Source organism: Psittacula echo, assembly GCF_963264785.1.
Source record: "Psittacula echo genome assembly, chromosome: 6".
NCBI lineage: Eukaryota > Metazoa > Chordata > Aves > Psittaciformes > Psittacidae > Psittacula > Psittacula echo.
Genome location: NC_137743.1, coordinates 20,915,948 through 20,941,942, shown reverse-complemented (window position 1 = coordinate 20,941,942; position 25,995 = coordinate 20,915,948). Strand labels below are relative to the sequence as shown.

Below are 25,995 nucleotides of genomic sequence, written 5' to 3'. Positions count from 1 at the left end.
ATCTTCATTGTTTGCTTTCTCAACTGGATTCCAATTTCTGGACATAGTTACTATTCATAAGTACTTACCATATTACTGCCGGAAGAAATTATTTGCTATTTGTGCCCATATAATATAGCTTTTGGTCCTTGAATGAATGGCTGAAGTTTTTAAATGCTGGCTTTAACAACTACTATTGTTTGTACATGACAGCACAACTGATTGTATTTAGGAAAACAAAGCAGTCTACCTGGACCATTTAGATATTAAAGAGGCTTAAAAGACAGTAGAAGAAATACATTAATGTTGTTTACTCATTTATTGACTACTCCAGTCTTTTCCATATTAAGAATCTTTAACATACTTCATACAAATATCACTTTACACAAAATTCTGTATGAGTTTTAGTTAATTGAAATATTTTCCACAACACTAGTTCAGCAACTAGCTAGTGCATAAAAATCGGAACACAAAAATGGCTCAAAAGTGTCCAGGTTAGTGATCTCACTGAGTGTAGTTGATAAGACAAACAAGTAGTAAAAAAATGGAAAATTTATTTTGTTTAAATTATTTTCCTGTAAATACTGAAAGAGATTCTCTGCAGTCAGATATTCAAACATAATTCATAAAAAAACCCCAACTCTTCAATAACTTACAAATGACCAAGCAAACATCAATGTGTAGCTACTCAGACTTTAAGTGACTAAATTTTGGGGGAATATTTTCCTAACTTAATTACTTTACAGCTGGAATTTTACAGAGATGAGAAATTTTTAGATCTAGATTAGAGTTACATGTATTGCTAAATAATTATGATTTATTTATTTATTAAATAATTAAAGACAGTTAGATAAGAATTGTAAGAAAGACAACTAATGTTGTGCATTAATTAAGCTCATGTCAGTGTTCTGTTAGTTGCCCTGGAATACATCATTACCTAATAAGTAGTTTGCTAGCAGAGTGCAAGGGATATTTCTCTGATTTCTTTCTGTCTTTGTGGCAGGACATACGGCAATCTGCTTTTAGTCTTAAGTAAAAAAATATGATTCTTTTTCATGAGTCTGTTGATCTGGGCACTAGGTGAAAGAGTCAACGTTTTGCCCTTCTCTTGCTCATTCCCCCTCCCTTTGCCAGACACTACGGGAGAAGCAGGCATTTATCTAGAAATACCAGGAGTCTAGGCAACTTTGAAATACTGTGGCTATTTTTGGTACATCTGGATGACAAAATGGTGAAGAGATTAATTTAGCTGTTCCAGTTTGGAAAACAGACTCTACCAACTAATGCTAATTCTTCTTTAATATGTATAAATAGGAATTGTACACAATTTCCAAGAAGCAGAGGTGCCTTTACTATATTTGCAAAAATGCTTTGAGATGGCTCACATGCCTTCAGTGAGTTGGAGCTAAATTTAAAAAGCAGACACTGCAATAATGAAAATTTATGTATGACCAGAAAAGGAATCTATAAAACCTAGTGCATTATTCAAGTATCTCAACCATGCCCAGAAAGAGCTGGGTTCCACAGAACGGGGTAAGAAAGTCAGTGTGTTGAAAAAGAGTCACTCTGAGCTGTGTACAGGGAACCAATCACTGACCATAGAGATTGAAATTAAGTTCCTGCTTCTTTCTAGGGTTTACATTTGGGGGTGTGTGTGTAGCATACTTTGCCTAAGAACTAGGGGCATGTTCCCTCACTGGACTATCTAGAGCTGTGCAGGTGAGCGCTGAGCATCTCCTTTGCTTTAATGAGTGCTGTTTCAGCTGGTGTTTCCATGTGAGGAAGTACCCCTTTCCCTTCCCAAGAAGTGCTCTCTGCAGAAGTGACTGATCTGGAGGTGGGGATGATGATGTAGAAGTTGGTATCATTTACTTGATATGTCTGTGGGGAATGGCAGCCACCACTGGTCTGTTCCCCAATGATGAGAGCTCTGCCCAGCCTCTTCATTATGTATACAAACTCTTCAGCAGCTCCAGCCGTCACAGCACTGGTAAGGATTATTAGTCCCTTCTGAGAGCCATACCTCTCTCCTGCCAGATAGGACAAAAATAATCAGAAATGCAACCATTTTCAGAGATTTATTTGCATAATGGAGCAAGAAAAGTCTTAATTTCCTACCTGTTATTAACAACCAAAGAAGTTTGGAAATATACTTTGTATCTATGATGGTATTAAAACACTTTTTACACTAGCGCAGCCTCTATACTAGTCTATACAAGTAAAGACTATCGTCCTATGTGGTACTCTTGTTCTACATTTCTGGTTATAAGCTCCAGCAGCTGAGAGGCCAGCTCATGGTTACTACTGCTGGCTCTTCTGTGGCTTTGACTTACACAGGAGTTCTAAATCTCACCAGAGGACTGGTATAGGTGGGTAAGGAAAGCAACATTTTCTGCTCCTTCAGCAGAAATACTCAAAGCTGAGCCAGCAGCATCTTCAGTTTCATCCCTGCTCTAGGAACACGGCTGTCAGAGAGCTGGCCTGAAAACTATGCAGGCAGCATTTTATGAAATTATAATTATAGTGGTTTCCCACAGGCTCTTTATAGTCTATAAATGGAAGCTGTTGCATGGCCTTTGTCCCAATCCCTTCAACAAATACCCCTTATTAGGATCTGAGCCAAGTTATCTCATTTTCTTACATAAACCAGCTGACAGGAGTAGGAGGTGTTTTGCACCTATTTTCAACCTATTGGAACAGCCTAGATAGTTTTTGAGGGTTTACTTCCTCTGAAAAAGTGGCCAAAGCATTGTAACTGGGACCTAATAACTTGAAAACTACTCTAAACTGCTCTAAAAAAGTAATTCTTTAAGTGAGTTGCAGTATGACATATAATTCTTATACTAAACTGTAAGAGAGGGGCCTATAGCATGGTAATTAATTTCCACACCATCTTTGCTCTTCACATTTCACTATAGATGTAATATCCATTAGAAGACCTTTTTCACAGTAGATATGTATATATAATACAGGATCCAATCCAACTCCTTTGAAGTTAATATGAGTCTGCCTGTTCTCTTTGATGGGAACTGGAATGTGTCTGTAGTAATCATATCCCTTAGCACAGCCCACCTCTGACTGCCTGGGAAAATAGATGGACCCTGCAGCCTGTGACAAAGTTTAAACATTTCAGTATGCTCCAAGCCAGTAATTGCAGACACCATTGTGACACCATTTTTTTTTTGGTACTGTTTTAGCTTTAAAAGAGAAAAAGAATTAAAACTAATGTTTAAGGCTTCTTAGCACTCTAGCTGCACTCTATGAGCACTCAAGAGCTCCATTTCTGCATGTTACAGCATCCCTTCAACTTCCACAAACAGCAGGCAAGGTGTGTGTGTTGAGGGGTGTGTGTGATACATTGCCAAATTATCCAAACTCACTCACATGTGAATAAAATTTGGTGCTTTTCTTTCTCTCTAGCATTCTGTGAGCAAACTGGGCTATTGTGGGTGTTTTCATCTACTGAAATTGTGAATTACACAGGCAGAAAGTGAGGGGCTACATATAAAACTGTAAGTATTGGAAGAAATATTATGAGAGGTCTAGGCAACACAGGATTTATTTTTAATTTTGTCAACTTCTAAAAGCAACAAGTCACAACCAGTATATGCAGTATTCAGCTAAATTTCTGGGAACCAGTTTACAAACCTCTGTGCTTAACATACCCCATTTCTAGGAGCAATAAACTGTTATTTGTAGATGGCATTGGGGAACATGGCTGAAATGCACATTTTTGTTTTTATATTCTCTGCACAGCTTGAATTAATAGTGGTCATGTGCTTTCACCAAATGAGTTATGGTTTCTAATGGCTGACTTTAAAATAGCCAAGGAGGGACAGCTGAAATGAAAAGCTGATCTAAAAAGAAATTGACATTTTACCTTTCAGCTGTGGCTCAGTCCATATTTCCTTTACTGAGTCAGTGGGTCTGTCATAAACTTTGTCCAAGAGAATTTTATGTCCTTCATCAAAGAAGTATGAGCATAGGATTGCTATGGAAGTGGTGGAGCCTCCAACATTGTACCTTTTGAGAAATTAAAAATATTAAGGAAACAACTGAAAATTTGAGGCAGACAGTAAATCTCCATTCCAAGTATTGTTACTTAACATCAGTACTGAAAGGGGTTATGGCAGTAATTTTCTACATTTACATTCATTCTCCCCTATCAGCATGTGTACATTTATCAGAGAAACAAAATCCCGTCTAAGAGTCTTGAACTGTTATTGCCCACAACTGACTTCAAAAGCAAACATAAAACTGAATAGTCTCTTTTTTTTCTTGATTCAACTTGGAAAAAATTCAGAAAGTAAGCAAAGACTCTGAATCTGCAGAGAAACATCAGATTCTTGTTATTCTTCTACTCTGAATAACCCATGCTGTTACTGACATATGCAGCAGGAGTAAATGCCTAAATGCAATTTAAGAAACATGTTTGTAGAATGTTGTGTTCTTATTTCCTGCTGCACACAATGGGAGTACTTGGTGTTTGGCACCTTATAATATCACGTCATTTCTTTTTGTGCCTAAAGACTGTGTTAGCTGCTTCATTTAGGACAGTCATGTTTGCATATTTTGGTTGTAGTTTAATTTCATACCAGTCTCTGAAGATTAAATTCACTGAGGAGCCTAACTGTCATTGGAGAACCCCTGCTATGAATACAAAGAATGGAATACCAAAGTATTTTTTGTCTGTCCCTTTTCACTATTACTACAGCACATACAGCACTGGAGATGTTTGTACTTTGATCACTACTAGTAGGAGATAAAGTGCTTTCCTATAGGTGATATTCAGAATGCCTGGTGCAGAAATTCCTCCAAAAACCTGCTAGAAAATGAGTTTTGCTCAGTCCAGTCCATAACTAAGTTTTTTCACCTCCAGAAAAGGATTAGAATGCCCAGAAAGGCTCTGTCCAAAAGACTGAAGCTACCCTTTTACTCTGCAGTATTTGGGGGCTGTATGCTGGGTCCACACTGTAACTGGCTAGAACTGAAATAAGCCTTTTCAGTGTGTCCCAGATAGCGGTATGGCGTCGCGAAGTCCCACTGCTGCTCCTGCACAGCTTAGGAGGCAGCTAGATCCAGCAGAGAAGTGTTTCCCACCCACAGCTACCATCATAGCTGAAGTGAGTGGAAGGCAGCTAGAGAAATGCTGGAGAGCTCTTCCTGAGAGTCTCTTGCAGAGAGTGAAACTGCAGAAACTTTAGTCAGTAATAATGACTGAGCAGTTGCTAAAGGTTTAGTTTAACTTCATTACAGACTTCTTGTGTGACATAAAGGAAGCTGTTTAGTTTACCAGTGTCTCTTCTCAATGCTGTGAAAGCTAAAAACCAGGAGTTCATCAGTGGCACAGCTGTTCCAGGGAGGAAAACTTGTAAGATGAGAAACATTATTTGTTATGGCTAATCCATGCAAAATTGAAATGATCAGTCTTGCCTTAAAATCATAAGATGGTTTAGGGAGAATTTCAGAAGGTAAAATATTTGGAGTTCTTTTTTATATGCTTTCAGAGACTGGGGCTTTTGTGTACACTCAAAGGACTAGAAATACATTAAATATAAAAAAATCCAAAAAACCCCAAATCAAAATCAAAGCAACCCAAGGAAAGAACTATAGTGATACCAGTTGGTACCTGGGACATGATTTCACCTTTGCTGTTTTATTACCCTTGGCCCTGATACAAGTTTTATCCTGGGAGAAAACTGGGGCAAGAACAAGCAGTCCCAGGCCTATCTCAAGTCTATTGGAAGATGGTGATGCCTTTGATGAATTTGAATTCAGTTATGGGTGTGTTTTGTTGGTTGCTGCCCTGCCTCCTCTGCTCAAATGGTAAGATATTTCTCTCTGTTCTTATTGCCATGCTCATCTTTTCCTGCATATGCTGCAAATCCCAGAACAATATTAAGAAGACTATCAAATGTTGATATGGTGGCATTGGACATTGATGGTTCTAGCATTAAAAATGAAATCTTACAAAAGCCTTCTTCAGTTGATAATGGTAATGTTCTGGGCTCACAAACATCAGGTCTGGACCAAAACAAGGGAATTATTTACCTAAATGTTGTATGGAAATGTGTATTTGTGATATTCATCTGCTTTTATAGCTGGCAGCAAATAGATCTTGTCTTCTGGTTCACAAGATTTGGAGCATTGTTGACACACTGGAGTGTCCAACAGAATCCTAAGCTGAGAGCAGGCATATGAAGCTGTATCTTGCAGCAGGATCATCTAGGAGTGCTACAGTACCTTTACATCACCTTTGCCTCTGTGCGTAAGGGTCATTCTGTACAGGGCTGATTACCCAGGATAATCTAGCATTGCAGATATGGCAAACAAGATGTTGTAACACAGCCTTACTCATCGTTTGTTTTTTTGACTGTTCAATCACTTGACCACTGACTGCAGTGAAAGATTTATTTAAGCCACATATATAGATATTTTATATATATAGCTAATATAAGGCACATACAGAGTTTGATTAGGAAGAAATCAGAGAAAGAAAACATTTGTGATATCCAGGATTGCATTCAGCAACATATTTCCTAAATTTTCCTCTCTAGTTCTAAACATCTCAAGTGATGGTACAAATTGTCTTGAGATATACTTCCAGACTGTTACTGTTTTCCTTGGCTGTTTTCCTTTTCTCATTTAATCCCAGCAATTTTAGCCTGTAAACAGGACAGTAAGCCATGTAAAGCTAATTCACTATTACAAATAAAATGCTGTTTGGAAAGAGTTTTGGTTATTTGCCATTCAAAGGTTTACCTCATGTCTATGATTAACGCATCTGTGTGAACAATTTTCTTCCAAACATGCTCTACCAGTAGGTCAGACGCCTGGGTTAGAAGTTCACAGTCTCCAAACATATCGAATCTCAGATAGCCGATGTTGTTTTCAAATACATTTGTGTGGAATGAAAATTTAATCAGATCTTCAAATACTTCTGGGGAAGGGATCTGAAAGAGTTTGGGAAAACAAAACAAATCATTTGCTGGCACTGGTAGCTTGGCACAAGATTTAAAAATAATTATGTGGGTCAAGTTTAGTTCAGGTGGGATATATGTGAGGAATATGATCAAGTTAGAGGAACATAATAAATGATATTCAGATTTTTGCATATTAAACATAGGTTAGCATTGGCTGCTGCATTGCTTGCCCAGTGTGGGGTGCATCAATAACATGCCCAGAACCTGGATCAGGCACCTATTTCTCAGGGCTCAGTTTATTTTTCAAAAATACAGGAATTTCCTTGGATCAAACAAGCTGAGAAGGCTACAAGAACCATCCCCCAGTCTGCAGCATAGGCCACTATCCCAGGCCTGCTACCCAAGCCCACTTGTTTCCTTCAGCAGTTCTTTCTAAATAACGCATTTTCTAAATAAGGCTCCACTCTAAATAAGGACTTTTATAATCTCTTGATTAGCCTCAGCTGACAAACAGCTGCTGGTTACAGGTGAGGTTGGCCCCAGCTCCTTTTGATTAGCCAGTGCCTCTGACAGTGAGAAACTTGATGTGTTGGGCATGTGCTAGGATACTCAGAAGGTAGACATGTGTTAAATCTCTCTTATGGTGGCCATGTGCTCAGAGTCTCACGTGTTAGTCTGTGATTAGTTTAATTTTGTTTAGCTTATGTTATTAAACAGCAGACTTTTTTAGTAGCGATGTGTAGCCAACTAATAAAGTTATCCTAGTAACCCCTGCATGTATCGGGACTTAGCCTGCTCCTATTGCCAAACTTCTGTTTTGCATACATGTGTCTGAAAACTCTCCTTCAGCTTAAGAAGAAAAGGCTTTGGGATATGTATGACTAATGTGACCTTCAGCAGTTTGGCCTTTTCTCCTCAGGGTGGCTGTGAAAATGATTTTATACTTGTTTTTTAATCAATTGCCCTCTGCCATAGCTCAGCCCCAGACAATACATACTTTTACATCCCAAAGAACAAGTAGTCAGCAGTGAGCCATGTGCTAAAAGGTGTTCTCCTAATCTGCAACATACCCTAGAATTTGGAAGGCATTTGGGCTTTCTGCAGCTGTAGAGGAGTCAGGCAATCTGCTGCCCTACATGTAGTGCTCTGGTCTGGGGATGTGCTCCTGCCAAAAGCAGGTCTGCCACAGCAGAAAGAGGGTTTCCAAGGTATGTGAATGCAGCTGTATTTGACATAGCTCAAGCACTTTACCTTTACCTGGGGGGAAATTACCCACCAAATCACACTTCTAGCTGCCCTGAGATTCTTCATGATTCAGTGCCTTCTGTATGCCAAAATTTCAAACATTAATTTAAAAGCCCTATTAGCCAGTAGTTGACCTGATGGTAAGAGCAAACTTTACTGAGTCCTTTTCTGTATGCTTTTTTCTCACGTTACCTTGTGGAAATAACCATTATATCTGGACTGTAAACATATCAGTCCAGCACTGAGTTTGTCATTTCCAATCCACTTCCCAGTGACAGCAATGCTACTTGATCTGCCCACTGTACTTTGATTAACAAATCAGTTTTGAAGAATATATCCAGCATGCATTGCATTGTTCTGACAGAGCTTATATCTAGTTCAGATGTACTGGTCCCCCCAGGAGAAAAAATCATCGCTCATTGGTAACATCTATAAATAAAACTGATGTGTTACCTTCAGCCATTTACCAATGATATTTTAACTGAACACACATTTCTTAGTTCTGTCTCCAACAATAATTGCTAGATGCATATCCATTAGCATGTTGATTAAGAATAACCTCTTTGTCTATGTCTGGTAATTTTTTTTCCAACTTGTTCTTTTACTGTGCTGCATCACATGTTCACTGAGGACTTTAGTACTCATTAGCAGTGTTGCTAATTTTTGAAAATTCATTACAGATTTCAAGGTGGGCAGGTTGCTTTTAAAGACTTGGGACTCATGGGGTGACATTAATATACAAGGATCTCAAAGAAACTCTTCTTCATCTTCATGGTTGCAGGGAAGGTATGGAAATATATCAATTGTAAAGGCTTTAGGACCAGAAGGTATGAAAATGTAATTTTGGGGTGGTGGGGAAAGCCTCCTAATTTTTAAGCAAAAGAGGTGAGTAGGCTGGGCTGACAGTAGAGAGTTACTATCCTGAAAACCTGCAGTTTCATGACACTGGCACATAGGCCATGTGCTGCCATTACTGAAGGAGGTAAGTCTAGCTTCAGAGAGCAGTAGTGCACTCTTGTTTGGAAGGCAAGACTGTTCGCTGGCCAAGGACAAGCTGGGACAGGATGCAGCTGAAAGTAAGATCTTGCTGCTCAGTCAAGCAATGTTTACATACAAATTATTTGATGTTAAATACAAACCCTCAGGTGCCTTAGTAAGAATACTATAAGCAATGTGGCTAGACTAAAGTATCTCCAAGCTAACACCACTTAAGCCAAGGAAGAATTGGTTTTTGTTAACTATATAGGGTCTCTAGCCCTATTCTGCAGTCTCCTTCCACAGGTGGGTGGCCTAACTGGAATAAGTGATATGACACAAAATAGGACCTAGAACGTTGCCTTAAGACTCATGCATGGTGTTTCATCCCTGAATCTGCTACTGACACATAACCCAACCATAGGCAAACTACTTTTCCCACTGTGTATCTCTTAGCTCTTTTCTTCCCTTTCACCTCTCCCCTAACTTATTCTATCTATTTAGATCGAGACTGTATTTTCATACTTAGTTTTGTGCTGAGCACTGTAATGTAATGCTGATTTGCATTAAGGTTGCTAGTGTTGTCAGCTGCCAGCTGTTAAAATGTAATTAGCCAACATCCTTGTGCCATTGCAAATCCTGAGATTGGTTTAAGAACCATGAGATCTTGGGGACTGAGTGGTGGGGTTGTGCCTTTCTTTCTTGGAATAGCATTTGGGTTCTGCACAGGCTGGAATGGAACTGTCCATCCTTGTAGGTCTCTCAGCTCAAGGACTGAGCAGGATCAGCTGTATCCCTGACAGCCAATTCTCAGTTGCTCTTAAAAACACCCATATCACTGGGTGATTTCTGGGCAATTCAGTCTAGTATGTCACAGTCTTACTATTACAAAGATGTTTTTAAGATCTAGTGTAAACAGTCTAAGTTCACTACTTTCCACAGTTTAAATGCATTACTTCTTGGCCTATTTACCATGGATAAGGGAAAGATTATTCTCTTCTATTTGAAACAGCCTGTTACATATCTGAGGACCATTTTAATGTCTTGTCTCAGTTTCCTTCTTTCTGGAATAGAGAACTCAAAACTTTCAAACTTTTCCAAGATTACTCTTATTCAGTCTTCTCTCTACTCCTGTTTCCCTTTTTTGCTGTCTCCCCACTTGAAGAACATCTTTCCAGAAAAGCATTGCTCAAGACTGCACATTATATACTCTAGCTGAATTTTCTTTAAAGCTGAGTGTAACAGAAGACTTCACATATTTTAGTGATTATATTCCTCCTTATCCATTCCAGTTTGAGGATTGTTATTTTTTACTGCAACAACTTGGCTCTATTAACTTGTGTTCAGCTTATGAACTCTGAAGAACCCATATATTTTTTTTAACACGACTCCCCACAAAGAAGCTGTTTTCATCCCAGAGCTGCGCAGTCAATTACTATCACCCTAGAAACTGTGAGAGAACCCTGCATGTGTTCTTATTTAACCTCATCCTTCTTTTCAGAGATCATTTCTCCAGTTTTTTCCAGAACTATAGCTTTGAATTCTAATCCTGCCCTCCATTGTACCAAGACAGCCAGGATTGGGTGGGGGGAGGTTACCACAAGCAAAAGCTGAAACGCTCTGGGACAGTGCTCTGAAAAGGATTAAAAGAGGTTATTCAAGGCTTTCAGCCTCCGTTGAGGGAGTGCAGGGCAGAGTGAGAGCTGTACTTTCACTCTGCAAAGGATGGCGCTACAAAGTGGTGTGTAAGCCTGCTCTGACAATACACATACTCATAGCGAGCCACTGAACTATTATGAACATGAATTGAAAAAGGTGAAGAGTCAATGACAGTTAAACATGAGACATCTTTTTGGCTTGCATGAACTTGTACGGTTCTGCTGACTTTACTGTGGTTATGTCGATATATATCACCATTGTATGGGCCCACAACAATTTTGTTCCACCTGTTAGCAACAGGTGTAGAAATTTTATTATCTGTCTTGACACTTTGAGGCTGAGTATTTTGATTTCACTCATTTATGAAGGGACATAATCAAACTAGGCTACTTTCTGGTGAAACATCTGTAACTATTTTCTCCTTCAGCAAGTACAATACTCTGCTATAGATACATATTATTTATCTGAGAAAAGGACTTCAAACAGGGGAACAATTTCTCTTTATAAAGGAATAATTTTCATCTTTTACTCTGATCACAATTTAGAGCTTCTTATCTGAAATATTAATACAAAAATTCTTTCAAGTGTGAAGGCTGCAATCAAAGTATTTGGACATTATCAAGGAGTCAAAAGAGTCATTCAGGGAGAGTCTTGTCACTTAAAATTAACATAACCACATTTGCTAAAATCAGGCAGCAGTTCTTCTATATGTAGCCAACATTACTCAGATATTCATGAACACAAACATTTCAGTATGGGAAGTAAGGTATGACTGGAGAGAGGCAAACAGAGGAATAAGAAGTATGAATTATTGAACTGCACATCAGCAAGTTTACAGAGTTCTGCCTTATAGGCAAAATGCTATTTTCTGAATCACAAACAATATATCAAATATTTCCCTTTGGGAAGTCTGACTTTGGAAATGGCATTCATGCAGCAGACAACTCTGGCTAGCATTGACCTTGCTGCTATCATAAAGGAGACATATTCACTACCCATATTATGCTTCAGCAACTATTCCAGTGTAGCAGATGCAAAGGTCTACATACATTTCACTTGTCTGTCTGCTATGTCCCATCTCATCCTTCTTGCAGTTATTCATCATAATTTCATTTAATTGTGTTGGATCTGCTTCACTGTCAAGGTCATTATCAAGAAAATCCCACTGTCAAGGGAAAGGGTGGCTTGGAAGGTAGGTAGCACAAGAGAAAAACTAGCTTTTAGGTGTTGGAGGAATAAATGTGATACAGATTAAAAAAGCCACCTTGTCCATTATAGGACTGTAAAAAAACTCAACCAAAAAACCAAATGCAATTAGTGCCATCATGTAAGCTTCAGTGCAATCTTACGGCATTTGCTCTCTGTATTATTGGTAGGGGGTATTCCTGAAATATTTCACAGAAAGCATCCCTCTTGGCCATGCAAAAGCAAGGCAGGAAATGAAGATACGTTTGCTGCCTAGTGGTGAATATGTGGAGCAAGTGAATTTTCTTATACCTCTATCAAAAGGAAAAGCCTTTACTTCAGTAACTTCGGTGTCTTTGTGCACTCACTCTCTTTAACCTTAAAATGTTTTAACACTGCTCTCTTGTCTATCTGTCTCTCAGTTTCCTCAAGCATTGGAGGGAATGCATAGGCTTTTGGAAACTATTTTAGCCTCATAAGAGACCCATGCTTCTCTGCTATTTGTACATTATTTCCCCTTGAAGAAATCTCATATTTGTCTTGATTTTCATCTACACTGATGTGATCTCTTTCTTACAGATGTATTCCCAATATCTTCCAATCATTTTGCTTGACAAAGAACTGAGGTAAACATAGGCATTAATTAGTATAGTAGCTTTTTCTCACTAGCTCTATTAGGATCAGAATTTCACATCATTTGACAAATAAGATATTTGTCCTGCATATCCTGTTTTCAACATTCAAGGTCTGAATAAAGGTTTGAAATGGCCTACAATATCCATTAACAGCCTCTCAGCGAAAGCAGTGACTAATTTGTAAGATTGGCCTACACAGTAGAATGGGAAGAAATTATGATGTATCACTACTGATATGCTGGTAATAATTTAGCAAGGAGCTCTGTCAAAAACATTCTTAGAGTGAAGCTTTCTACGCCTGAGAAATGTAGGCAGAAAAAAGAATGATGAAATAGAAAAACCATTTAATTAATTAATTATTTCAATTTAAGCTTAGAGGCCAGAATGGGGCCAGCATCTCTTGGTTAACAAACTTGAAAAACATGCCTTCCTCTGGCAATGTTTAGACTTTGTCCTTGAACTTAATGTTGGAGATAACACCGCAAAGGTCATGCTCACTTTAAATCATGCATACCAAGAATTTCAGAAGGTGGAAGCCCACAGATTTCCTTCCCCGGAAAACATATATACTCTGGTTCATTGCAAAGGCAAATGCATTCTCTTCAAAAAGCAATTTTATAAATCCCTAGAGAAAAGACATCTCTGATAGCCATACTAGAGCAGTAGCCAGAAAGAAGCTAACTCTATCCAAGAAAGGGATCAGGTTATCCTAACCCTCCTTTAATTTGAAGATGGGATTTTAGCAAGTGCTCCTGGGAGCTCTCACCAGCACAACAATGGACAAGAAAGATTGCCAAGGCAGACCAGTGCATAAATACCCAGGCTCAGAACAAAGCACAGACTGTTATGCAAACCACAAAGCACAGGCAAAAGTAGGTTATTAAAAATCAATTTCTCCCTGGGGTCACATAACTTCCACACAGATACTTCTCCGAAAGTATTTCTAGGTCACTGGGAAACTGTCTGATGCTGAGCCTGAGATACAATCAGAAAAACTTTCCACTATCACTACCATAGGAGCTGCTTGTTATTCTTGTGTAATACAAGTCAGGTACAGGAATTTTATATAGAAAAATCCATTGAAAAGTATGTGGCTGAATGTTTTGTGGTGTATGCATGTACCCTGGTCCAACCAAATTTTTCTTAAATTACAAACTTGGTTTGTAATCTGTGGGATTCTGCATTAATTTGTTATAGCTTGAAAAGCCATAGCACTGAAAGAAACAGGATTACAAAGACAATGAGATATCTTGCCTCTAACCGTGAAGCTCAGCGTATTTGCTTGTGCAGATGGCAACTGAAAGAAATTCACAGCTTGAATGTTGTTCCCAAAATGTATGCATCCAGAACGATCATCTACTACCACAATATACTACTCTGACTTTCCTCCAAAATCCACTCAGTCACTGGCTTTTCTTCTGGGTACAGGTAAATCATGGTGTGTTTATGATATCACCTAGAAACAGGATGTCTGACTCAGTGCTCCCATTCTAGCTGGCATCAGCATAGCTGGATTCAAGAGAACTGTACCTGTTTTGGCATGATCCCTGGAATGCTGTCCTTGGCATGTTGAGGGATGTAGAGTAATTTCAGGTGCTCATCATCAGAAAGCACTTGCAAGTTGGCAGTCACCTTCCTGGCCAGTTCCTCTTCTGTATTAATCCTTCTATAGCTGTCTTTGTTGATATTCTTGGTGAGGTTTAATACTATAACAGCCCCAGCGTTCACAAAGGCATAATTATCTGCTACAAGCTTGACTACAGTTTGCAATGTCTGTGGCACCTGGGCACGCAGATTGGCAATTTGCTGAGCTACAGACATGGCTTCATTGGCCTGGACGGTGATATGTGGCTCCACCCCAGACACACTCCATACTTTGCCAGTGACTGGGCTGATCACTACTTGGCTGGGGATGGAGGCATATAGGGAACTGTTACCAACACGATAAATACCCACTGAGAGAGAACCACCTACTGTAGGTTCACCAATAACTGTGGCCCGGTATAGATCCTTCATAGAACGAGTGAAAGCTTCAGCTGCTGACCCACTCATATGGCTTGTTAGGATGTAGATGTCCTTGAGAGAGCCATACCTCTTGCCTGTGACTTGTGGGAGAGTCCATACCTCTGTGCTGTGGGAGGTACTACGATCGAAGATGGTGTAGAGGTGTTGCTGAGGCTCAGACTCAAAGAAGTAGGAACAAAGTATTGGAATGGCAGTGGAATAGCCACCTGTGTTGTACCTCATGTCAATAATCATGGCATCTGTGTTCACCAGCTTGTTCCACACCATTTGCAACAGCTGGGGCCCAATGGCCTTCACTGTTTCTGCCTCAGCCATCATATCAAAGCGAAGGTAGCCCAGGTTGCCTGGCAATACCTCAGTTTTGAAGAGTGCCTCAATGATGTAGCTCAGCTCCTCAGGGCTGGGACTCATGCTGGGAAGCTCTTCTTCTGGTGTTGGTTCCACATGGCTGTGGAAGACATGAAGCCGATGGTCCCCTGAGACCTCCTGCAAGTCACTGGTAAGCTGGGAAGCCAATGTCTCAAAGTCTACAGCTGATCGATAACCTCCTTGGGCCTGTTTAGTGCTCAGCATAGCACTGGCCTTACCAGCCACTTCTGGGATGGCATAGTGAGCCTCTAGGAGTTTTCCAGCACTTTCCAAAAGTACTCCCATATTCTTGTGGAAAGCTAGGACCTCTAAAGCCTTCTCCAGTGCATCCTCAGCCAACACTATGGCATCAGGCACAACTCCCCCACCTGTCCAGCTTTCGCCATGGTTGTCAATGAAGGTAATGACAGGAACTGTGATAGTCAGGCCACAGGTTATTCCCTGCTCAGGCTGCAGAAGAGGGAAGGTACGGGTGTGTGAGAGGCTTCCTGCTGTGATCTCACCAATCAGTGTGGCGCGGCCCAGGGACTGCATGAGGTAAGCAAACTCTTCAGCAGCTGTAGCAGTGTGGCGGCTGGTGAGCAGGTAGATGCCACGCTGAGCCCCATAGGGCTGGCCCAGAAGTTCTGCCTGACTGTTGTGCTCCTGTGTGTGGTTGGTGCGCCTGTCATAGGTTGTGAAGAGATGGACAGGCCCAGCAGCGGGATCTTGGAAATAGGAGAGTAGCACAGACACAGCAGAGGAGGAAGGGCCCCCAGGGTTGTAACGTAGGTCCATGATCAAGTTTTCTGTATTTTGGAGGGGCTCCCACACTTTGTGGACAATGTAAGGTCCCAGCTTAGCAAGCACAGAAGCATCTGCAAACTCATCAAAGCGCATATAGCCAACATTGCCTGGCAACACTGACACCTTGAAGACAGTATCCACTAAAGCATGCAGCAGTTGCTCATTGTCAGGTAAGTTGGCTGCCAGTGCAATTGGCTTCTCAGCAGGGGAGACAGCAGCTTCACCTGGCATCAAGACTCGGACCAACAGGCGGGGGTCTTCAGATAAGGTCTGCATCTCAGAATTGAGCTTGGTGGCCAGGTCCTCTGCTGACTGCACAGAAGAGAAGTCAGAGGTGCTGAGGTGCTGCAGCAGCGCTGGCACTCGGTCCACTAAGCTGTAATAGTCATTTAGTATGTTTGTGAGGTGTCTTAGGGTGCCAGGCACTGCTCTGCGTACTGCCAGGATGTCCAGGGATTTCTGCAAGGCTTGCTCTGCCTCAGTAGCCACACATGGCATCACCCCACTCACCTCCCAGCTCTGTCCACCCCTACTCAAGGGGCTCACAGATCGTGACACAGGAACCCTTATGTAGAAATTGGAGGGTCCAATACGCAGTTTCTGGATGTCCAGTGAGCCCCCAGCTGTCTTCTCCCCGACAGTGATAGCCCTGTTCATGTGCTTGAGAATGTAAGCCACATCTTCAGCCACTCCTGTGGTGTGGCGGCTGATCAAAACAATGACATCCTTGTCTTTGCTGTACCTCTCTCCCAACACCTTTGGAAGTGTCCATATCTCTGTGGTGGTGTTGGAGGGTCGATTGTATACAGTCTCAACATGCAGCATCTTGCCTGCTTCATGCAAGTACGAAATGATGAAGGGGAGACCAGAAATCTGTCCCCCAGTGCTGTGACGAAGATCTATCACCAAAGCAGATGTCTCTATCAGTGTCTTCCACACTTTGTCTACCAGAAAAGCTCCAACTTTCTGCACAACTTCCTGTCCTATGATATAATCAATCCTCAGGTATCCAACATTGCCCTCTAGCTTGTCATACATGACCACATGCTCAATAAGACTAAGGAGTTGCTCACGAGTGGGGGAAGCTTCAGCTTCTTGCCTGGGATCTGCATGTGGTGATGGCTCATAGGAAATTACCAGTCTTGGGTCATTCAGAGCACCCTGCACACCAGCTGTCAAGACGCTGGCCAGCATTTTTGGATCTGATATGTTCAAGATCTCTCCACTCTTGATTGCTTGTTCAATGGCTTCTTGCATGCCCACTAGGTTTTCAGGATAGCAGTAGTTATCCAGAAGGACTTTAGCCATGTCCATCACTAGAGTTGGCTGAAAGATTTCCTCGGCAGGTATGCTGAATATGATCAGTGCTGAATACAGGAAGAAATGTGTCCGGATCATTTTGTCTTTGAATGGAATAGAAATAAAGGGAAGAAGTCAGAAGCTCTTATTGATCAAGATGAATGTAACTCTCCAATGACTGTTCGTGGATCATGCTGAAATCCCTGTGTTGAATCCAGGCGCACTGAACAGATAAAAACCTTTCAACCACATTAAACCTTTAATCTCATTAAAATGGAGTGCATCACCCAAAGTGCACCAATAGATGAAGTTCAGCTAGCTCCTTACTTCTTCACAGCTCTCTTATGAAACAGTAATAAACTTCAATCATCAAGGATGATCTTTCTTCATCAGTTAATTATTTCCAAAAGGTACTACATTGCCTGTTATAAATGTCCTGGCTTATCCTGACAGTGGATTTCTTACATGCAAATCTTGGATTTCAACCACAATTAGGTCAGCAGTCATCCAGTCTTCTACCATTATTTATGGAAAGCTTATACCAGGAGATTTTTTAGTGACTTAGTTGTATCAATATTAAAATTTTTTTCAAAAGTTGTTGACAATATATTGTCTTTGGTGTTTTTCAGTCTGAGCTGCAAAGGACTGTTCTTGCATTCTATGACTAAGGGCTCCAAACAAGGAACTCCAGACATTTAAAACAGTTTATAAAATCCAAGGTAATGACAACTTGTTAATTTCTGTGCTGAGAATTGCCAGCATTTTAAACAGGACTTTGAAATACATTTGCTTCAACATAATACAGCTAAATCTGAGGTGACTTTAATCTTCATAATTTGCACTCAATTAGGATTTACTTGTAATGCCATTGAGTAACATATGGTCATGTCTGATGACAGCTTCTAGCCAATAGACTTTAGGCTCAACACACCAAAATAGAACGTGGGGGATTGTTTTCTTCTGCTTACAATGTATTCAAGACCCTAGTGTATTAAGAGTTTGAAAGAGGATCAGAATATGCAGGATGAAGCTGCAGGCTGTACCCATGTGAGCTGTCAACATTCAGAGCTCCAGTATGACACACCAAAGATACACAAGAACAGATTCTTGGCTTTAAGTCTGAAATGAGCTGCCACCCCAGTCATTCTGCTTGCTGGAGATAGCTGCAAGAATAGACTAGGGAATCTGGGAGGAGCATATTTTTAATTGTTTTCAAAATGTCACTTATTCCTACATATGAATACATGTGGAAGGAAGAGTCTAAAAACGGTCTATCCTGGCTGGGTGCACCACTGCTGTCCTGTGTAAGTGTCATGTGTAAAGCTTGCCACTTACTTGAGCAAAGCTTAGGGAATTCCTCTTTCTAGGTTATTCAGCTGTAGTAATAAAGCAGCTTTGTGAAGTTCCTTCCTTTAATATTTCAGTGTCGGAATGGCCTTTTCTAAATATGCTGGCACATTTCATCCCATGGTTGATTTGTATCTGTATGTATGTAAATGTACAAATGTAAATCCATCAAAGGGAACAATTAAATTGTTCTAAGAGTCCATTAGAGAAAGAACTGCTCTATGGCAAAAGCTGTAAAACCTGATGTAATCACAGGTATCTCTGGCAACCAGGCTGTGCCATCACCTGTAAAAAACACTAGTTTAAAAAATATTCCCATTTCCCTTGTCAAAGGAGAGGCCTAGAATATAGTTTAAACTATTGATAATGTATAAATAAGTATTTAAGCTCCAAGTTCTGTTGAATCTTCTTAATTTCGGGGGATGGTTCTATATTGTGACAATGTGTGATATCCATCACAGACCTAACTCCAGGGCAGTATCACCAGTTTGTATTGCTCTTCTTGCTTTTTTTCAGCAAAGAATAATCCAGCACTCCAGGTCAAAGGTAGCTGGAATAAAAACTCTCCAGAATAACCACACTTTGTCTAGAAATGGTCTTTTGAGCCACAAGATTTATTTCCAGAGTTGCATCAAATCCTCATGTGGCCAATACAGTGGACAGGACCCTGGGCAAATTGATCTCTATTGCTTTTCTAACCCATGGCTCTTCTGTCTAGCTTGAAAAGGTTTTGTGGCAAGGAATCTCTTTTGCTACTTTTATGTCTACTACATACTCTACATTTACTTCCAACCTCTGATAGTGTCTCTAAATGCCATTACCACAGGAATAATTGCACACACCACAATGTATGTTAAGACAATCAATTCAACAGATGAGACATTGTGCTTTACAAATCCCCAGCTTACTTCTCTGTGCACTGACTAAGGCAGGGGATGTCTGAAATAGAAAACATGAGCTGTGAGAACTAGATGATCTTAAGGTTCTCTCCAACCCTAACTATTCTATGATTCTATGAATTAATGCATATGACCGAGAGGGGGATGATGAATAGATAATCTTAATTCTGACATTTCTCACTTTGGAGTGCTTAAAATTTTGATGTCACTTGCATTTTTTTGTGTGTTCCAATGTGTTTCCATTAACTTGGAAGGGAAGATACAGTTTAATTTTGTTATGATGAAAAAAAAATTATAAAGAAAACATATGTATGATCTAAAACAACAAAGTAAAAATGTGTAAACATGGAAGGGTTAGATATTTCATCTGCTGGGCTAGGGGGCTGGGTTGTTCAATGGGTCCCCTTTTTGTTTCTTATTTCTTTCTTCCTTTTACTCCTGCTGGGTGCTGGAGGGCATGACCAGGGGCCAAGGAGCAGGGTTACAAAACGGACCCATTGTGACAGGAACTGGGAAAAGTAGTACAATAATCCATGTTCCTAAGAATATGTCAGGATGGATCGCTATTTCTGTCTGTCTCTACAGTAGCTTTAAGAATGCAGCTTTCTATCCCAGAAAAAAGAATGACATTGCATGTTTATGGAGTATACATTGTACTTTCTTTTTTAATTCTTCAGTACACAGTACATAATGGACACTTCTATTTATATGAAACTATTTACCAAGTATGGGATAATGGTAGAAATAAGGTAAAATTATTTACCATAAAAATTAGAGAAATTAATATTTTCTGTAGTTCTTGAAAGTAATTCCATTATGCTGTTTAAATCACTGCAAGTCTTATTTTTTCAGAAGGGCCTTCTTTTTCACTGCATTCTTCTCTGTCATTTTCTGGTTTTGGAACAGAAAATAACGAAACAACAGGCATTTCTCAAATTACCTCAGTTTCAACTTGCTGTGCAAAGGGTACTATAGGGTGTTATAGATACACATGAGGTATCAACAATAACCTCACCTTACTCTGAATGTACCAGGCACAGATGAATTTCCATGAAGATCATACTCAGAAAGAAGACAGTAATAGACAATAATTAGCATTTTTATTCAGGGCATGTGCCAGCTAATTACCTTCCATATCCAAAGGAGTTCTATATATCCACTGCTAAAGTAATTGTATGATAATTTCTTTTCCTAGCATCTAAAAAAGTATTTCCACAGATTCACAATACTCTTCTCCAATGAGGCCTTATCTAGAGGTTAAAAACCATGACATGTTAAAAATCATGAAATGTCCCTTTCCTGCCTCTGATTGTAAAATCATAAGACTAGAAAAAGAATTTTTCTCTGTTTTTCTAAAATTTATTGTGCATTTTATCATGTTCTAAATACTTTCATATCAGGACTGGAAGCTATAGCTGAGGTTTTTATGAAGCTAGGGTTTTGAGAAATACATACAGGATTTTGATTAGTTATACTCAGTAAAAGCCAAGATATGGCACTCCACAGCTCAATTTATTCCTCAAGTTCAGATACATCTTCTTCCTCATGCACTTCATCATTAGCACACAGAAACAAATCTAGCTTCACAATGAAAGTGTAAAACAAATGTTTTTCCCACCATCATAGAACCATAGAACAGTTAGGGTTGGAAAGGATCTTAAGATCATCTAGTTCCAACCCCCCTGCCATGGGCAGGGACATCTCACACTAAACCATGTCACTCAAGGCTCTGTCCAACCTAGCCTTGAACACAGCCAGGGACGGAGCATTCACAACTTCCCTGGGCAACCCATTCCAGTGCCTCACCACCCTCACAGTAAAGAATTTCCTCCTTATATCCAATCTAAACTTCCCCTGTTTAAGTTTAAACTCGTTATCCCTTGTCCTGTCACTACAGTCCCTAATGAATAGTCCCTCCCCAGTATCCCTATAGCCCCCCTTCAGCAGCCTTCTTTTCTCCAGGCTGAACAGCCCCAACTTTCTCAGCCTATCTTCATACAGGAGGTGCTCCAGTCCCCTGATCATCCTCGTGGCCCTCCTCTGGACTTGCTCCAACAGTTCCATGTCCTTTTTATGTCGAGGACACCAGAACTGCACAAATGCAGGGCTTAAAAAGCTAGTACAGTGGAAACCAGTATTTTTTCACACTGGATCTGTTCAGTGATCTATTTTTCTTGCCCTGAATTCAATATGACATGTATCACTCACTACCACCTTGGTAATTCTTTACAGATGGTTTTAGAAAGTAACAGTCCTTCCCTGTGTGGTATGGATTCTTCATGTTTTGGAGAATGACTATTTACTTACTCATTTCTTGATACATACAGTTTAAATTTTTATCAAACATATTGTTTAATGCAAGTCTGTTCATTGAACTCTGAGTACCTAAATCCGAAAAGTGACTGTACCATCACTTCTAATTTCTATGTAACCCAAGCCAAATTCCTATTTTGATTTTAGTTTCGAGCTAAACTCAATAGCTCAGGCCTAGCTCTAGCTTTTATAACTCATAAAAATTTATGATCCTTTAAAATTTGTCCACAAGTATTTCATTTTCTGACTTCCTGTGGGTATGAACTTTCCACACACTGTGAGAAGAGGTATTTTCTTTTATCTGCCCCAGACTAGTCTGCATGTATGGTCTGCATCATTCAGATCACATGCTAAATAGTTTCCACAAGAGCGAGATTAAATATTTTGCTATATGGTTTTTGCTTTATAGATCTTGTTCCAGTTCTCCATGGTTCTCATCTGCGGCTGATCTCATCGCTCCCCATATAGACCATTTGGACACCGATAAGCTGCAGTAGCAGGAGGCTCATCTGAAGGTGGCAGCAAGAGCAGCTTTTTCACTGGCAGAAATGCCAAGAGGATGAAAGTGAAATCTGGAAATAAGCTACTTTTGGTTTTAGTAGAGCTTTCTAATACAGGCATATTTAAATTATATGTATGAATCAGAATTAATGATTATGATCATTATGATCATAATGATATGTGGCTCCTAAATACTGAGAGGCAAGGTTTATTAGCTCAAGCACAGGACTAAGCTAAAGAAACGTTTAATGCTTCCAAGACTCTGGTAAGTATTTTTAGACAAACCTTCACTGCATTTTATAGATGTACAAGTCTGAGCCAGTGCTACTTCATGGCTGTTTGTGACAGGCATTAGCGGATTGCATAGGTATGCTCTAGGACTGTCTTTTCTGTTCTGTTCTTGTACTGTTTGGTAAAAAGGAAAACTTGTCCCTGAGTGGGCTTTCTGGGCACCTTCATAATGCAAATAATGAATAACAGCACCCTTCTATTCCTTTATAATTACCATGTCAAAAGAAGTAATGTTAAGTTTCTGTGCCTAAGTTTTTCAGTTCTTATGCTGTACAAACACAGAATCACAGAATCATAGAATAGTTAGGGTTGGAAAGGACCTTAAGATCATCTAGTTCCAACCCGCCTGCCATGGGCAGGGACACCTCACACTAAACCATGTCATCCAAGGCTCTGTCCAACATGTATAGATTAAAATTGTAGCTGTTGGAAATTTTCACTTCAAGTGAGTTCTTTAATGATTACATTTATAATAAAAAATATTTAAATCCAAAATGTGCTGGATTTTCATTTTCTTCCCTTCCCTCCCCTTCACTTCTCTTCCCTTTCCCTTCTCTTCCCTTTCCTTTCCCTTCCCTTTCTTTTTTACAGCAACCAAGAAAAAGAAAAGGTAAAAAAAGAACAAGAAGAAAATTTATACTTTTATCAAAAGATTGGGGAAGGGTAGGAAATGTGTATTCCCATTTTGAAACCTTTCTAATTTCACCAGGAGCAGGTGGAGCTCCCAGCTCACAGAACACAGATTTGATAAGCTCGGACTGACCAACTCTGCTGAACCGATGAACTGCCGTATTGTAGGTAAGCAGACGATTCAGGAGAGCTTCAGGAAAATGCATTGCAGCAATCCAACATGAACTAATTCAGGAACACAGTTTTGAATTTTGGCCAGTAATTATTTTTTTTCTTTCTTTTTTTTTTTTTTTCCCAAGGGAAACTGATGTGCAGTCCTTTGAGAATTGGTATATTATGTGTTTGTATTATATAATCTGTATCTACTTGATCCTACATTTCTGATAGATCTATATGTGTGTTCAGCTTGGTGCACCAGAGTTAGCCTGAAATAAATAGTGAATATTAAATACTGCATCAAGAGCCCTCCTATCCTGAGGTTAGTATCTGAAACAGCGAGAACTGCAGTCATCCATGGCAGAGGATGTACAAACATTCCTTTTTTTAGAGGCTAGGCATCATGTACAGCTGCCACTAAACTGATCTGATTCCTACAGACTGTGCTGATGAGGGCCTGACACCTCTGATGACTGGTCAAACACATCCTGGCGCTGTTTTCCGACCTGCTGACTTTGGATGTAAGTGCCCAGCAGGTCCTGGCAGAGCAGTCTTTGGCATCTTAAGCTATATAGGTTGCAAAGAACTAGGTTTCCCCTATCGCTGGATCAGAAATTTTGATTGCCAGCCCAGTACCAAGGCTGTCAGGATATGGTTTGCTCTTGCTGTGCCAGCATCAAGGCTTTTGTGAGAGCTAACAGTGGGTCTGCTGGGCTCCAGCTAAACCATACGCCTCAGTGAGGGGACTGACTCAGGGCGTCCCATTTTCCAAAGCTAACACTGAAGTCATTCTCCTGTGAGGCTTTAGGCTGAATTATCACTGATGGTCCAGCAGGAGGGCTAAGAGAGAGGACAAAAAAGAAACAGGAGCAGCTCTGTGGCTGCTTGGAGGGATGACATGTTCCAGAGGCAGCCTGGAGCAGCAGCCAGTGCAGACATGGCAGTGGGTCACTTTGGAGATGCAGTGAGGGCGAAAGAAGACTGTGGGCAGCCCAGAGGGAGACGGCAAGAGGTACCTTTAAGCTGAGAGATTTCAAGGTACCATGTAAGGCAGAATAAGAAAACATGCGTCGACCGCTCGGAAGTAATGAGCAGAGCCGGAGCAGAAATACCACACAGCCTGGAGATGGCGGCAAGGCAGCAAGGAGGCCCCTCGCGGGCCCAGAGGTTGTGCCCTCACAGCCCAGCAGTGGCACCACGGCATCACGGAGGCAGGGCTTAGGGTAAGCACTGAGGGCTGAAGAGTAGCCAAAGATGGCTCTGAGGCGGTTTGTAAGCCATATTCAGACCAGGGAGCCATGGAGAGATCTGCAAGTCGGACACGTGCAGTTAGAACATCCAGCCTTGCTGGCGGACGGACAAAGCTCGCCCCTCGCTCTCTAGAGGCTGTGGAGGGACCTGCTTTGTTTTTGTCTCTGCTAAACACAACAAATGGTAGGTTGGGGAGTTGACACGTGGAAAACGGGGGTGGTTATTAGGCAGATGCAATGTCCTGTTAGTTTGCATGTGGAGCTGTTACACTATTAAGGATAGGGTCTTGCCTCATAGATATTGTTCTTTTACTACTTGTTGGCTTTGCCAGCTTGTTCTCTGTTCCCACCTGTATCTTTCAGTTCTTCTCTGCAGTAATAAAATTCAATTTGGTGCTGCCTATGAGGAGTTATAGCAGGATACTGATATCTTCTGAAGCTCACAGTGTGTTCCTGTGTGGACCTACCTGGTGCATGGCCATGCAGCTGTGTTGATTACCTATGTGGCAATGCCCAGGCTCTGAGGAGGCTGGAGACAAGAATCAGATGTCATCTGGAAGCAGCATAAATTGTGTTAATGCACAATTAAAGTCTTCTTGAGAGGCAGTCTAAAACCTATGAACCTGAATATCAGGAACTGGCAATTCTAGGTTAACTTTTCCATATTGTCAGGAGCAGATACCAGCTGAACACCTCTAGATTCCCTTGAGGCCATTGCTTCTTACCTGTGGAGAAGAATAGTGAACATGGAGATCTTTTTGACTTTTAGTGATCACTGGTGCTGTGTTGTTAAGTGGTAAATTGCACTAGCTGTTCGTCTGTGTTAGGACATAACACAGAGCAGTGGATGAGATCAGAGAACTCTGTGCTTGCCGTTTACACAGACAAGGTGGGAAGCTAAGAATAGCAACAGCTATACCTCCTGACCAACTTCCACCAACTTACCATGTTTATCTATTAAGACTCAAGTGCTATAAGGTAGCCTTACAATTTGCTGAGGAAGATGGCGATTCTGATGTTACAGGGCTGTTACAGAGATAGCTAATGGACCTGAGAAGGAGAGCATGCTCCAGCCATGTGTTTGTGTTAAACGTGTAAGTTTTATTTTAACTGGGTATCTGCTGGATGTTGCACAAGCCCCAACCTGCTCCTCAGTAGCAACAAGCTGCTGGTTGATGTTCAGAATCCAGTTATGTGAGAGTTTATTTTTTCCAGTGTCTGATGGGGCCCATCTTGAAGCAGGGAGCAAGGTGTTTTCCTGCTCTTTGCAACCTATATACTCTTTAGCATATTGGCCACCTGGCTGATTTGTTGCATCCCAAAGCATCTGAAACATGAGGGAACTTTAGCAATTGTTTTAAAATTGAATGTTTAAAAATACATAAATCAAGCTGCTAAATTTACAATGTGAAACCAACCATCAATTTGACACGCACTCCAGACATGCTGTAGGTAGCATCTCTAGTCACTACTGGGTTCTTTTTTCTTCTTGACCCTGAGCTGCACCCTATGGAGAAATTCGTGTTTC

At 40.6% G+C, this 25,995-nt stretch overlaps 1 protein-coding gene across 1 annotated transcript; it reads right to left on the bottom strand.

Annotated features, from left to right (window-relative positions):
- Positions 1 to 1,680: 1,680 nt before the first annotated feature.
- On the bottom strand, positions 1,681 to 17,179 carry RBP3 (retinol binding protein 3; the record flags this gene model as incomplete). Its single annotated transcript, XM_080621293.1, has 4 exons — positions 1,681 to 2,009; positions 3,860 to 4,002; positions 6,742 to 6,932; positions 14,132 to 17,179. 4 exons carry the CDS (start codon positions 17,177 to 17,179, stop codon positions 1,681 to 1,683), a joined length of 3,711 nt encoding a protein of 1,236 aa, XP_080477419.1.
- Between the last annotated feature and the right edge of the window lie 8,816 nt (positions 17,180 to 25,995).